Genomic DNA, 15,190 nt, shown 5'->3' with positions numbered 1-15,190 from the left:
GGTTCATTGGGAGATTGTCAAGAGAATACTTAGATATCTCAAAGGTTCAGTTGGTAGAGGCATACTCATGAAGAAAAATGGGTACATTCACACCATGGCCTACACTGATGCTGATTGGGCTGGTAATGCCCTTGATCGAAAGTCCACCATAGGTTTTTATACTTTTGTTGGAGGTAATCTGGTCACCTGGAAGAGTAAGAAACAAACCGTGGTTGCAAGATCTAGTGCTGAAGTTGAATATAGGGCCATGGCAGCAGTAGCTTGTGAACTTATATGGTTGAAGAGTCTTCTATTTGATCTTGGCTTCACCAGCAAGGAACCAATGTCATTGTTTTGTGACAACCAGGCCGCAATGCATATTGCTTCTAATCCAGTATTTCATGAAAGGACGAAGCACATTGAAGTTGATTGTCATTACATCACAAGTTCAATCCAATGTCATCAACATTGTATACACTAGAAGCCATGATCAACTTGCTGATCTCTTCACGAAAGCTCTAGACTCTACCCAATTTCAACGGTTGTTGTGCAAGCTTGGATCAATTAACCCTCTTGATCCAGCTTGAGGGGGAGTATTGGAAGTGATGTACTTGACGTGATGGAAGTGATTTAGCGCCACTTTTCCTTTGTTCCTTAATTTGCTCCTTAATCCATGGTCTTATGTCTCCCTTAAAACTTGTAATTATACATTTGCTGCACGTTAGCTAGCTTATACTTTTTGGTTCTTTATATGGCCTATTATTAGGTTTTGTCTTTTTAGCCTTTAAGTCACTCTCAAGCTCTCTATAAGAGCTTCTCCCTTGTACTTGGTTTCTTATGATGAATTATACAAATAGTTGAAACTAAAAAGTTCAATATTAAGAGATTAAACTGTGACCCTAACAATTGGTTTAAAGACAAAAGGGGACCATGGATTTGTACTCACAGTGGGTCTGAGATGAAAGGACACCACCCAAATACTTTCCATAATTTGGTTTTGGCAGTATCCTCAGTTTGGTAGCCATTTCAAAATTGACTTGGTATACTTGTTGTGCATTTGTTCTTAGCAAAGCTGAATTGTTCTATTTTGATATTTATACCTCAACAATTATTGTCTGAAATATTTGAAATTCACATCATTCAATGACGAAGATTGATTGTCACTGCATCAAATGGTCATGGACAATTCTCTTTCGCGTTTGTTCTTGGTAAAACCATGAACAACTTGCCCCCAAAGACTTTTTCTATCTCTATAATAAGTAATTCAGTTGAATTGTTGTTGCTAATTGCTGAAAAAGCAAATACAAAACAATTTTCCTTTAACTGTTCTGTTAGCCTAACTCACTTCCTCAGAATCACAACCTATATCGTTCAAGACAAGCCTGATAGAGTTGGCTTCTTGGACTAAATTGGATCTGTCCAATTTTTCCTGACAAGTCAAGGCCAAGGTACTAACAAGGTGGAAAAATATGATGTATTAAATTAAAATTTAAATACTAGACAAAGGAAGCAAGTAGTGTTAATTTCTTTGTTTTCATAAAAAACTGGAAAAAGAAGTGAAATTTCCATTAGTTTTGCTACCAAATAAACAATAACAGTAAGCATTAAACTTGCACAATCATATTATAAACTACATACTAATCAATCATCTATTTCCCTTGTTTGAAAGATGTACTTCTCAAATGAGACTAATTATTATGTGGGAGAATTCTCAACTTTATTTGATTCCTACAAGCCTAAAAGCAATTATACATGATTCTCAAAATTCCCACTTGCCTTTCAGCAAATCTTCAGTCATATCTCTTGCTATCTTTCCTTTTGCCCTTTTGTTAACTTATTCAAACCTTATACAGTCACCCCTTTATCATAACTAATTAACTTATTACCACTTTTCAACAGATTTTTCTTCCGTACAAACAAGCATTTAGTGTCATTGCACAATTAACCATTGAATGTGATCTAATGACTTAAAATTGATGACCAATTACTGTTAGATCAATCATGCAACGACACTTAATACTTGTAGGTATTGAAGAAAAATCGCATACCATTTTCTAGTTTGCAAAGTTTCAATTGCATGCATTATTGAGAGATATATATACATATAAACTTGTCAAATTCATCTATCTACAATCGCATACCTTAAGCATTAATTTATTTTGTTTTCTTAAAAATGATGAAAATGAATGACTAATCTATTCCTCTCTTGAAAGGAAAATTAGAAGAATAGTTGTAATAAATCATAAATGTCAAGGATTAACAAACAAAAAAGAAAAATAATTAACGACAAAATTTGATATTATGATTTATGAGATCTTACAGGCATACATCAACAAGGAGAATTCAACTTTGTCGTGCTCCTTGTGCACCATCTTCTCTTCCAACCACAATCTGCTATCCGTCCCACGTCTTGTTCTGAACATGAACACTGCATACCTTGATGAAGGATTGAAGAACCAGTTATGAACATCCCACATCAGATCAACAAGCAACCCATCAACAAAAATTGTCTGATTCCCTCTAAAATTCCACTTCAGCCTCTTTACTCGAATGACCGTCTTTTTATCGATGCAAACGGATAAAACCGGATGTTTTAAGCCTTCATTTTCCCCACTATATTTTATCAAAATGTCATGTTCAATGCCTGTGTCACTGAATTGAGCTCGGGTGGAATAAAGAGCATTTCCGGAACAATGCTCTTGCCTCGAAACAAGAGAGGCTTTCGCAACACCGCTGGTCTTGAACTTCTTGCTTACAGCTTCTCCGGCCATGTCACCAAGAACTAGGCCTATTTCTGAATCAATCATGACCAAAATGTAAAAACCCTCAACAGGTTCAGGACCACTAACATCATACTTTGCTCTAGAGAGATCCCAAAAGATTTCTGTCTTCAAATTATCAGATTCGATGACTTTGGTGCCTTTCTTCTTTCTGAAGATACCCGAATTTGTGTTCAACTTGAAGGATGCTGCTGAGGGATCGTCAGAAAGCTTAATGGTCAAGCCTTGTGCGTAGTGGTTTTTGCACCAGGAGACTGTGACCAAAAGCTGCTTTTGAGTGGAGGAGAGAGTGATTTTGTAGAAGCATGAGACTGCATTTTGGACTGAAGGAGTTAAGTTTGGAGAAACACAAGAAGTGTTTGCATAGCTAGAACATGAAGGATGAGACACATTTACTGCATTTTCATTGAAACAAGCAACTTTGTCTCTCATTGTGTAAACAACAATTCTAAGTTTCTAAGCCAAGAAATTAAACCCTGCAGCAGTCACTACTTGAGAGAGAGAGAGAGAGAGAGAGAGAGAGAGAGAGAGATGTTGGGAGGGGGGGGGGATCTAAAGGGTATGGAGAAATGGATCTGTCTGGTTTGGTTTCGCTATTTGAACTGTGTTTGCGTGTTCGAATTTTGCAAATGGGAAAAACTTGAGAGGCTGAGAATGAGAGGAAGGTAAGGAAGGAAGAGAAATGAATTTAGTACCTTTTAAAAACTGCATCTTATGAGAAAGGAAAGAGGTAGAGGGTTAAGACAGAAAACCTTCAAGCTTGCCTTGTTTATCTGCTTTGCCAGTTCAAACGAGACATAAAAGATTCAAAAGAAAAATGAAAGGAAAGGCTAACGAAGGAGTGTCTGGTACCACCACTATTTGTGACAGGATCATGGCTGCTTTTAATTCTTTCCATTGGGTTTTGTGATTGAAAAATAGATGTGAGAAAAAATCATCCGCTTGTAAAAAAACCTCTTGGGGAGAGCTTTCCGTAAAAACAGCGACCGGCTCGGACTGGTAGCCCACTACTACCATTTTCTTCACCAAAAAAAAAGAGATGTGAGAAAAAGGTAAAAGATAGTTAATCATAATGGATAATGCTTGACTCTTAACATGTGTCTAGAATACTAGGTATATACATTCATACGTTATTAACTTGTGGAGGGGCACTTGAAAAAAAAGAATATTAGGTATATACATTCATATGTTATTAACTTGTGGAGGGGCACTTGAAAAAAAACCATTTCCCTATTGTGTAATAATATGACGTACCGCTCCTTGTTCCAAACACATTAAAAGATCTCTCCTAACATTGGATCTTGTAAATAGCAATTTCGCTTTACATGATTACACATAGTACTATTTCATAGTACAAATGTTATTATTCAAGTATTTAATACAAGACTATTTAGTCATCCATATGCGTTGAACAAATCGACAGTTATAAATACAAGTAATATTCACATGCTTAACCGTCAACTTGTTTAATTAAAATGGATGAGTAAACGGTCTTAAAATCAAATGAAATTTTCTAAATATGATCTTCATATAATGAGAGGGAATATAAACGGTTTGAATTATGATATTCGTATGGCTTGTTTGATTGAAATGGATGAGTAAACAGTCTTCAAATCAAATGAAATTTTCTAAATATGATCTTCATGTAATGGGAGAGAATATAAATGGTTTGAATTATGATATTTGTATGGTGATATGATGTTACGTAATCATGTAAAACGGAATCGCTACTTGCATGTTAGGAGTCAAGCAATAGCCAACTATATTTTCACGTTCTCTAATTTATAAATGGCTTTTTATCACAAATGGTCCCTAAAATTGACCCTCACCATCAAGATGGTCCCTGAAATTGAAAATCAATCAATGTAGTCATTGAAAATAGGTGTTGCAAATTAATGTGGTCATTCCGTCACAATTATGTTAAAAACTCCGTTAAGTGCTGATGTGGGACATAAATGGATCTTATAAATCTTTTTTTTTTCACACAAATGGTCCTTGAAATTGACCCGCGACATCAAAATGATCCCTGAAATTGACCTGTAACATCAAAGTGGTCCCTGAAATTGAAAATCGATCAATGTAGTCATGCAAGTAAGTATCCCAAATCAATGTAGTCCTTCCGTCACAATTCTATCAAAAATTCTATTATGTGCTGATGTGACACATAAATGGATCACACAAGTCTAATTAAATTTAAAAAATTACAAATTGTTTTAATAATTTAATAGTTAATAAAAAGTTGTGAACCAAAAAACCCAGTCCTACAATCACCTTCAATACCAATCCACATTCCTCTGCCTCCTTCGTTGTCTATTCTCTAAAAAAAATCTCAATACATCCATCTTTACACATTTCGATACCCTTTACCGAATTGAACCTGGATTGAAATCACCTTTGATGACAGCTTGGCTGACCAGTCCTACAATCACCTTCGATATCAATCCACATTCCTCTACCTCCTTCGCTGTCTATTCTCAAAAAAAAAAATCTCAATACATCCATTTTTACACATTTCGACACCCTTCACCGAATTGAACCTGGATTGAAATCACCTTTCTTGACGGCTTGGCTGATTGGCAACGACTTCTAGAACATCACCATTAACATTTAGGCGATCAACATCCTCACAACCTTAATCTTGGAGAGCTTGTTTGGCGCTTCCCTGGTGGTCTAGTGACTCAAAGAATAAGGATGTCTGCCTTGAGATAATGAGGTTATAACTGAGGTGCGTCTATTGTTAGTTGAAAACTATTTCCAAACCCCCTCTTAGGCCTTGGCTAAGCCTTGTGCCTTTGAGAATTATAGAAGGGATCTCTCTTCGGAGCAGGTCCTCCTATATGAAAAAAATTTCATTGTGCAAAAAGGTATTTAGACAACTTTTTAAATTAATTATTAAACCCACATTAGCACATAACAAATTTTTTTACAAAATTGTGGTAGAATGATCATATTGATTTATGACACCTATTTTCAAGGACTCCATTCATCGATTTTTAACTTTAGGGACCATCTTGAGGGTGTGGGTCAATTTCATGGACCATCTTGATGGTGTGAGTCAATTTCAAGGACCATTTTTTTTTATAAAAACCTATAAATTACAAGGGCCATTTATGTGCCACGTCAACACTTAATGGAATTTTTAACATAATTGTGACGGAATGACCACATTAATTTGCGACACCTATTTTCAGGGACTACATTGATTGATTTTCAATTTCAGGGACCATCTTGATAGTGAGGGTCATTTTCAGGGACTATTTGTGACAAAAAAAAAACCTTTATAAGTTAATTACTTTTTCAATTGCTATCCAAATCATTATATGGTATGTACACATCTAGACATCAATATTTTTTATCCTTTAAACCTTTTTCTATTCGTTTCAGAGTTTATCCTTGAGATATAATTTCTTTTATACAAGGTGTTTGAGCCCAAAATATTGGGCCTGGGCCAAGTAAGGTTGCTAGCTTGATATGAGTTGGAGATTCTCGGCCCAATTCTTATTCTTCTAAATTGGATCAAGTCCAGTCCATTGAGCTATGGCCGAGTCCTAGGAAAAGAATGACTCTTAAGGGGTCAGGTTTAAGAGTGATTCGGTCAAATCCTAATATAGGTAAAATTGTTAAGGATCAAGATGAGCTTTGAGAAGATTCGTAATATTCCGAGAATCAAGGTTCATGTTTGATCAGATTGGGAGGTAATCAAATGCAGAAAAAAAAAAAGGATTGGGTTCAAAATCCAAATTCTAGTAGGAGTGACCGAAGGCTATGCATGGATTAGGATTATCTGATAAGAGATTGGATCAGGAGACACCAAGGAGTTACAGTTTAGGTAGGATTCTACTTCGGCGTGAGTGATCAACATAGGATTTAACTTTATAAAATAGAAGTGGTTCTATAACATTTAAAGGACCTTCAACTCAACACACAAAATTGCCATGTGCAAATTCTCGTTCTATGCAAAATCCTCTCAAACCTTTGAGAAAACACTAAATTCCCTAACTTCGTTAACACACCTTCAGTTTAGATTAACAATTGTGTGTTGGCAACCAACGACATCTTCACTTTGGATTAACATAACTAGAACCTTAGAGTTAGGTGACCAAAGACCATCTTCAGTTTGGAGTAACAGCACTGCTTCAAGTTCGTTTGGCTATCTATCCAAGTCTTTGTTGGCAAGAAGTCTTTGGTCTTCTCGTTGAAAGAGGTCATCTCATTAGCCTCTCGGTGAAGTGAAGTGTTACCAGGTCACTTAGTGTTCAACGCATTTTCATAATTGGATATTCTCAAGTACACTTCAGAGTTCGGCATTTTGACGGCTGAGCAACATTCACCATCAAGACACTTATCTCTTTCGAGTATTTGTGTCCTTATAGTTTGATACCGATTCGGTGCACTTATATTTTCACAAATATAATTAAGGCAACCAAACTTGGTGCAGGGGATCCTGAACTTCGCAATGACTAGCAGCATTGTCTTCAGGCTCTAAAATCCAAAGGCGAGACGAGTTCCTTTCTCGGTTGTGATTACTCATATATAGAAGTCAGCAGCGTGTTCGACACCACCACCTCATTCACTCTACTCGCCAACCAAGGATATTAGGGATGGGGTTACACTAAACCACGTTATATGCTATCAATAATTTGGTATCGAATTCCCTATAAGAGTTTGAACCTAAGAACTCTCATCTACAAATAAAGAATACTATTACACAAGACTGTAGTGCTAGTAGCAACATTAATGAGAGGTCCACATATATCTCTTTTTACAAATTATTTCATGAAAACCAAATAACCTTTTCTTTGTTAATAACTAGCAATATGGCACATGCTATGAATTTGAAATATTTTTGTTGGAGGATTTTTTTTTATTTGTTAATTATAAGTAATATTCTACACTAAAGAGAAAGGGAGGGTTTGAAACTAGAACACACTTAATTGAAAAGAAAGGTTAACTACTAAGACAATTTACTACTTACTTTTTGTTAAAAATATATAAAAAAAATTGAAGAAAAAAGAAGTAGCCCGGAGAGTACAAGGCACAAATTGTCAAAATAGCTGACAAAGAGCCTTCTCTTTAGAATAGTACATAGATATATAGATAGATAAATATTTCCACCAGAAATATCTTCTTGCATAAGTTGAAACAAACTCATCCTAAATTAAAATATCAAATTGGACAAACTGGACACAAAACAAATAACCAAGAAAGTCCTAGGGCTGGAAAAAAATTTCGAAATTTCCAAACCAAACCAAAAAGAATTCCGATCCCAAATTTAAAAAATTTCAAATCAAAATTCCTGAAATTTTCAAGATGAAATACTCAACCAATCCCAACATTTTGGTATGAGATTTGGTATTGTCTACTCAATTCTTCGGTAATCCTATATCGAACCGAAAATAAATGTTATATATATATATATATATATATGTATATTATTATACATTTGAAATGTTGCTAACTACTTGTAGCAATATAATTGGTGTGGTCTACAGGCAGTAACCATAGCCCTTTATTGCCACATATGCCGGTACGAACCTCCCACAAATGTGTCTATTTTTTAAACAGGAAATCAAAAAATTGTATTGTTAGTTTTCGAACATATTAGGTTTGTAACTTATTTTTTAGCTTTTGGATTTGTTACTTATTTTATTTTGGTTTCATGTTAATTTAACTTGGTATGAATGGTTGCTATTTCAATTTGTATGAAATTTGGGAATACCAAACCATCCCGAAATACCGAAAATATTTCAAAAATCTCGAAAATTGAGAATACCGAAATTTTGGTTTGGAATTGGTCTTCAAATTCCCATCCCAAAAATTTTTGATTTGGAATTCGAAATCCCATTTTCGATTTGGGATCCCATACTGAACCACCCCTAGAAAGTCCTATAGTAAGCAGGCTTGGATTTAGCTAAATTGGCAGTAGCATTGTGCTATGCAGCCTAAATTTAAATTCGAATCTTCTTCTCATCATTTAGATGAAGTTAATGTAATTATTTAATTATATTTTAAGAAGAAGAATTGATCAATACCTTGGTAGATATATTATGTGGAGGGAATATGTTATTTCTCCGAGTCTATTTATTTAGCTATTTTGATTTTACTAAAGGTGCCATGGGCATGCAGTAGGATTATTATGAACTTATGATAATGAATGTAGACCCAAAAAATAAATTCAGTCTGTAGAACCACCAACTCCTGCTCCCAACACATGACCTATAATTAAAAGCAAGGGATAATGTGTTTATGCAATGAGCTATAAAGTTTCCTCTATTTTTTTTTTCTCCATATCTTAGTGTATATTTGGTCTATCGTTACTCAATCTTGATTTTGTCTGAAAATACCTTAGATTCAAATATCATAAACTATAGCTGTTACTGTTAGATAGAAGAGAAATGAAAGAGCAATCATCTGTGACTATTTTAATACAAGTTTGGTTTTTTTTTTTTTTTTTGGTTGAAAACAAGTTTGGTTTATTTACATTACATTCCTTTAATATATGAAAAATATCATGTGGTTGGTGGTTGGAAAGTAGGATTAGAAACATTAAATTAATGGGAACCCATCACATGAACCCTATTTATGGGTGCGTGAGCAGCTCCTCCTGTGTCCCTTGTGATTATTATATAGGCTCCAAAATTTGTTGATATACTGATATCTATTAAATTAGCACTAAAGGTTTTAGAGCAAAAGAACCAGCTATTATTTAAACTTTGAGATTAAGGCTTATAGGATTATTAGATTTTGATTATGCAGGTATTAGCTATGCAGCTGTTATGTTATCATATTATCGTGTTAACACTAGTACAAAAACATGTTTGCGCGACGGAAACTTGCGCGACGCAGAAAATTTCGTCGCGCAAAGTATGTTTGCGCGACGAAATGCACAAGACGTTGCGCAAGTAGTCTTTGCACGACGGCACTTTGCGCGACGAAGGAGTGCGTCGCGCAAAACAGCTTTGCGCGACGTAGTTGTACCTTCGTCGCGCAAAGTGCCGTCGTGCAAAGACTACTTGCGCAACGTCTTGTGCGTCGCGCAAGAGTTTGGCGCCAAACCACGTTTATTTACCGCTTTTTTCCAACTTTGCGCGACGCCTGGCTTCGTCGCGCAAAGTCAACACGAAAATCTGCTTTTTTATCTTTCTTTCCAGTGTTCTAATACAATTCATAAACTCCATAGCAGCCTTCCCCTGTTCCTCACCTGCAAACCTTCATAGTCGCCTAATCACAATTTCCTTGGAATTATCTTATTCAGTTTTGTAAGGTAGAGGTCCTATCTAGCTGTCCTCACATTCCTTGGAATTATCTTATTCAGTTTTGTGTGTGCTAATTGTGTTCGATTGTAATATTTTTACAGTTTTGTGGAGGCTAGATGTTTCCCCTATCATTAATATTTTTACAGTTCTTTGTTTGTATGTGATGTACTGATATGTGCTTTTGTATTTTGCTTCATTCAGGCTGAATTCACCCCAGAAGATCTTGATTCCCGAAAACCTCTATTGAACATTGAAGTATGTTTAACCATTCTTTTGTTCATTTGCGTTGTTCTCACGTGTTTGAAAATTGGATTTGCTGAATCTCCACCTGTCCATATAATCTTTTCATGTGTGTTTATTACTAAATGTTTTTGGGAGTTGTGACCAAGAAACTATTGTACCAACTACCAGATGAAAGTTTAGATTGTGCTTTGATTATACTTGAACTCATTAACTGAGTGAGGTGATTTAAAAACTTCTATGTTATTCATCCATTTTTATATATGATTGTATTGAAATTTTGGTGGATATTACCCAATATATTGAAAAATTTGATCTTTTTTGTTCTTATCATGCATATATGATTGAGGGTAAATACTTAGTTTGGTAAATACCCAATATATTGAAAAATTTGGTCTCCTATTGATGATGGCAGTGTAGCACAAAGGGACTCTTTCTCTAACGTGAGGGTAAATACACGAAAATCTACATTTCACTATCGCTTGAACAAAAAAAATGAACTAAAAAGAGATAAAAAATGATACTTTAGAAAAAATAACCTTGATTAAGTGGATATATAGTCCAAACTAAAAGGGATTGTAAAAGATATTTAGAAAGAAAAGGAAAAATTGATAAGTTTCTATCTATAAATATCAAAAAGTTCAGCCACATATTTGCTATAAATATTGGAATGGCACACTATTACAACCAGTCTTGTAACTAGTTTAGTTCGATATATGAAACAAGAAGGGTAGACAAACAGGACACTCTTTGGAAATTTATGAACAATCCTTTCATCTTTACAGTTTATAACATATCATATCATGCTCTCTATGAAGATTTACTGAATCTATTAATGGTGCAAAGGAGCTTTTAATCCTCATGGATAGGAATTTTTTAAAATTAGCATAAAAAAATAAAAGCAAAATTTTAAGGAAGATTGTAAAGATCTAAATTTTCGGTCAAGAGTTTGGTTTTCATTTTAACCTATTTTATATAGCTATATTATTTCCCCTGATCATATATGAACACCAATTTTTGAGCAACTTCAGATTCCTTATACTTGTTATTGTGTACCTTTGTCTACGTGCTATGCCCTTTTTTTGTCATGTTGGAGTTTTTTGGGATTGAATTTGTAATTGATCTTTATTAATTTTATCTATTTTATTTAGCTTTAGTAATTATTGTGATTTAATACTACTTAACTTTGTACATTTTTTTCAAGAAAAAGCTTAGTTTCCCGTTTGAGAATTAGTTGGATTTCGTGTATGGATGCGAAAGCATGACTGCGGTCCAATTAATTCTTGAATTGTCCCATTTTATGGACAGTTTGGGAATGCATAGTTATGTGTTGTAGTTTGCGGTTCATGGATTAGGTTTCGATAGTGGAAATTTTGGTAACATTTCCTGTTGTTCTTCGAGTACACGGTGGATATTATGTATCTACGGCGTGCACTTGAAGAACTGTAAGGAGATGCTGCCGAAATTAGCCCACGTCGAAATTTAATCCATTGAAATCGTAAATTACGACACATAAATGTGCATTCCTGAATGGGATAGGGCCCTTACCGGAGGAATAAGGTGACAATACAGTAGTTGAAGTTGTTGTAACTCTTGTACTTTTATTGGGATTGCAGACAAAATGGACAGACAATGGATACAGAATCATAATAGATGTGATGTTCAGTACTTGGATGGATTAGATAAGTTCACTGAATTTGCAACTAGACACAACCCAGGTTCAACTCATATCCGATGTCCATGTAGAAGGTGTAACAACTCAATGTGGGAGACATTCGAAAATGTTCGATTTCATTTAGTTAGAAATGGGATGATGGAGACCTATACTACTTGGTATCATCATGGAGAACGATTAGACCAAGCTTCGTCTTCATACGTGACACAAGTGGAGACTGTTGAATCTAATATGGATCCTAGTGAACAAGTTATGAATATTGTAAATGACGTTTATCCATACGCCTCAAGCAACACCAACGAGGAAGGGGGAGATGACGGTCGTCCAACCATGGACAGTGAGGAATTTAAAAACTATGAAAAACTATTGAAAAATGCCAAGCAAGAATTATATCCGGGTTGCGAGAACTTTTCGGTGCTCTCAGCAATTGTGGAGTTGATGCATGGCAAGATCAAGTTTCATTTGTCAAACAAGTGTTTTGATTACTTTTTGGGAGTTATCAAGAGGATGCTTCCAAAGGAGAATTGTTTACCTGAAGATCAAAAAAGTGCCCAAAAAGTGTTGAAGGGTCTCGGATTGGGGTATGAAAAAATTCACGCATGTGTAAATAATTGTATATTGTTTTATAAGGAGAACAAACAGTTGGATAAATGCCCTATCTGCAATGAGCCGAGGTTTAAAATGACATCACAGAATAGAAAGACCAAGATTCCACAAAAAGTAATGCGTTATCTTCCATTGAAGCCTAGGTTGCAACGATTGTACATGTCGATGCATACGGCAACCGACATGAGATGGCATAAAGAAGGACGGGTAAATGACGATGTTATGAGGCATCCTGCAGATGGAGAGGCATGGAAAGAATTCGATCGGATGTACCCTGATTTTGCAGCTGATCCACGCAACGTCAGATTGGGACTTGCCACCGACGGATTTAATCCATTTGGGGTTTTAAACCAAAACCACAGCACATGGCCGGTCGTCTTGTTTCCTTATAATCTGCCGCCTTGGAAGTGCATGAAAAAAGAATACATGATGTTGACTCTATTAATGAGCGAAGATCTAGGAAAGTCCATTGATGTTTATTTGCGGCCGTTGGTTGATGAGCTAAAAGATTTATGGGAAAACGGTGTTCGTACATACGATAAGTATACTGGGCAGATGTTCACCATGCGAGCGGCAGTGATGTGGACAGTAAACGATTTTCCCGCGTATGCAATGGTTTCTGGGTGGATGACTAAGGGTTATTTGGCATGTCCAATATGCAAGGAGAACGTAACATCGTCTTGGCATGCGAGAAAAGTTTGTTATCTTGGTCATCGTAGATGGCTCCCTTGGGACAACGAGTGGCGTCAGAATGATAAAGCCTTCCACGGCACAAAAGAGACTCGGCTAAGACCAAGAGAATGGTCTGGAGATGAGATTTTGGATCAGTTAAATTGTTTAGAATTTGGTCATTTGGGCAAAGGGGTCAGTAAGCCCAGACCAACTACACATCTGAATTGGACGCACAAGAGTATGTTCTTTGAGCTCCGTATTGGTCAAAGTTAAAAGTGAGACACAACTTAGATGTTATGCATATTGAGAAAAATGTGTTTGATACTTTGGTCGGGACAATTCTAGACATTGAAGGAAAAACGAAGGACATGATCGAAGCTCGCCTCGATTTGGAACGAATGGGCATTAGGTCATCTTTGTGGATGCAGAGTGTCGGTGGTACATTGAAGAAAGGCCATCCTTTTTTTACAGTTAAGCCAAATGGGAAGAAAGAGTTTTTCAACTTTATTTCTTCTGTAAAGTTTCTAGATGGGTACGCTTCCAATATCTCGCGTTGCGTGAACGTGAAGGGGTGTAAATTTTCAAACATCAAGAGTCATGATTGTCATGTGATACTCCAACGCCTTCTTCCGGTTGGTATTCGACACTTATTGCCTCTTGATGTGGTGAAACCAATCGTGTTGTTGTCGAGATTTTTTTCACAGTTAACTGCAAGGTGTTTGCGAAAGTCGGATGTTAAACAATTGCAAGATGACATTGTGAACGTCTTATGCAAATTTGAACAGATATTTCCCCCAGCTTTCTTTACAAGTATGATTCACGTGATGATTCACTTGCCAGATGAGGCATTGCTTGCTGGACCAGTGAACTGTCGATGGATGTATCCAATAGAAAGGTACTTAATTAAGTGTGTGTGTGTGTGTATATATATATATATATAATAGATTCATGATCAACAAACACTTTGAATAATTTGTAGCATACCTTTTATTTGTGCAGATATATTGGTGAGTTGAGAAAATGTGTTCGAAACAGGGCAAAGCCCGAAGGATCACTGGTAGAGGCATGGGTCGCATATGAGTCACTAACTTTTTGTGCAATGTATCTTGAAGATGTTGAGACAGCTTTCAATCGTCCTCAACGCAATAATGACGGTGGTGTCAGAAAAGAGAAACTGTCTGTTTTTGCCCAAATTGCGCGACCATTTGGCGATCCTGTAAAAGGCGAATCGTTTACCAAAAATGACATGGAGGTAGCGCATTGGTTCATACTCAACAATTGTGAGGAGGCTTTGCCATACCTTGAAGAGCATGAACAGTTGATGAAGCGGGAACATCCTTCACATTTATATGCCAAGAAGCACCGTGACTTGTTTCCTTCGTGGTTTCACGCACAGGTAAGTTGTATGTGGTTTGAATTAAGCATATTTTCCAACTTGTTCATGCCTTTCTTTAAATTTGGTTACACTAACATGTTAACTTTTTGTATATGTCATATTAGATGAACAAATTGAAGGAATTGAATTCACCCTCTTACGATGAAGAATTATATAACTTGGCGAGAGGACCGCTTCACGTTGAATTGTTCTCGGGTTGTCATGTAAACGGGATCAAGTTCTTGGGGGCAACACGTGATGACAAGTTGTCTACTCAAAATAGTGGTGTTCATGTCCCGGGTGCAGGCGACAGTGAAGACATTAATTTTTATGGCAAACTAACTAGTGTAGTACAATTGCTTTACAAAGACAGGTGTCAAGTGATATTGTTTAAGTGTCTTTGGTTTGATACAAACCCACATAACCGAACAAGTGTTAAGCGAGATCATGGTTTACTATCAGTAAACAGTACGAGACATTGGTACGATGAAGACCCATACATTTTGGCAACTATGGCGAAACAAATATTCTATCTAGACGACCCTAAAGCCGGCAATGGTTGGAAAGTTGTTCAGAAGATTGAGCGAAGAGGGCTATATGATATTCC

At 36.1% G+C, this 15,190-nt stretch overlaps 2 protein-coding genes across 2 annotated transcripts; one reads left to right on the top strand and one right to left on the bottom strand.

Moving 5' to 3' along the window:
• Positions 1 to 2,197: 2,197 nt before the first annotated feature.
• LOC103418890 (uncharacterized) lies at positions 2,198 to 3,753 on the bottom strand. Its single transcript, XM_017327719.3, has one exon. It carries the CDS (start codon positions 3,189 to 3,191, stop codon positions 2,286 to 2,288), a length of 906 nt encoding a protein of 301 aa, XP_017183208.1. The 5' UTR covers positions 3,192 to 3,753; the 3' UTR covers positions 2,198 to 2,285.
• Positions 3,754 to 11,876: 8,123 nt separating this feature from the next.
• Positions 11,877 to 13,481, top strand: LOC114824175 (uncharacterized). Its single transcript, XM_029100582.1, has one exon. It carries the CDS (start codon positions 11,877 to 11,879, stop codon positions 13,479 to 13,481), a length of 1,605 nt encoding a protein of 534 aa, XP_028956415.1.
• Positions 13,482 to 15,190: the final 1,709 nt, after the last annotated feature.

This window comes from Malus domestica, chromosome 03 (genome assembly GCF_042453785.1).
Source record: "Malus domestica chromosome 03, GDT2T_hap1".
Lineage (NCBI taxonomy): Eukaryota > Viridiplantae > Streptophyta > Magnoliopsida > Rosales > Rosaceae > Malus > Malus domestica.
Note: the sequence above shows the minus strand (reverse complement) of the source record. Positions and strands in the feature narration are given on the sequence as shown.

What these genes read in the sequence shown, in the direction of transcription:
- LOC103418890 (XM_017327719.3), bottom strand. Translation starts at nt 3,191, where the DNA reads ATGAGAGACAAAGTTGCTTGTTTCAATGAAAATGCAGTAAATGTGTCT.
- LOC114824175 (XM_029100582.1), top strand. Translation starts at nt 11,877, where the DNA reads ATGGACAGACAATGGATACAGAATCATAATAGATGTGATGTTCAGTAC.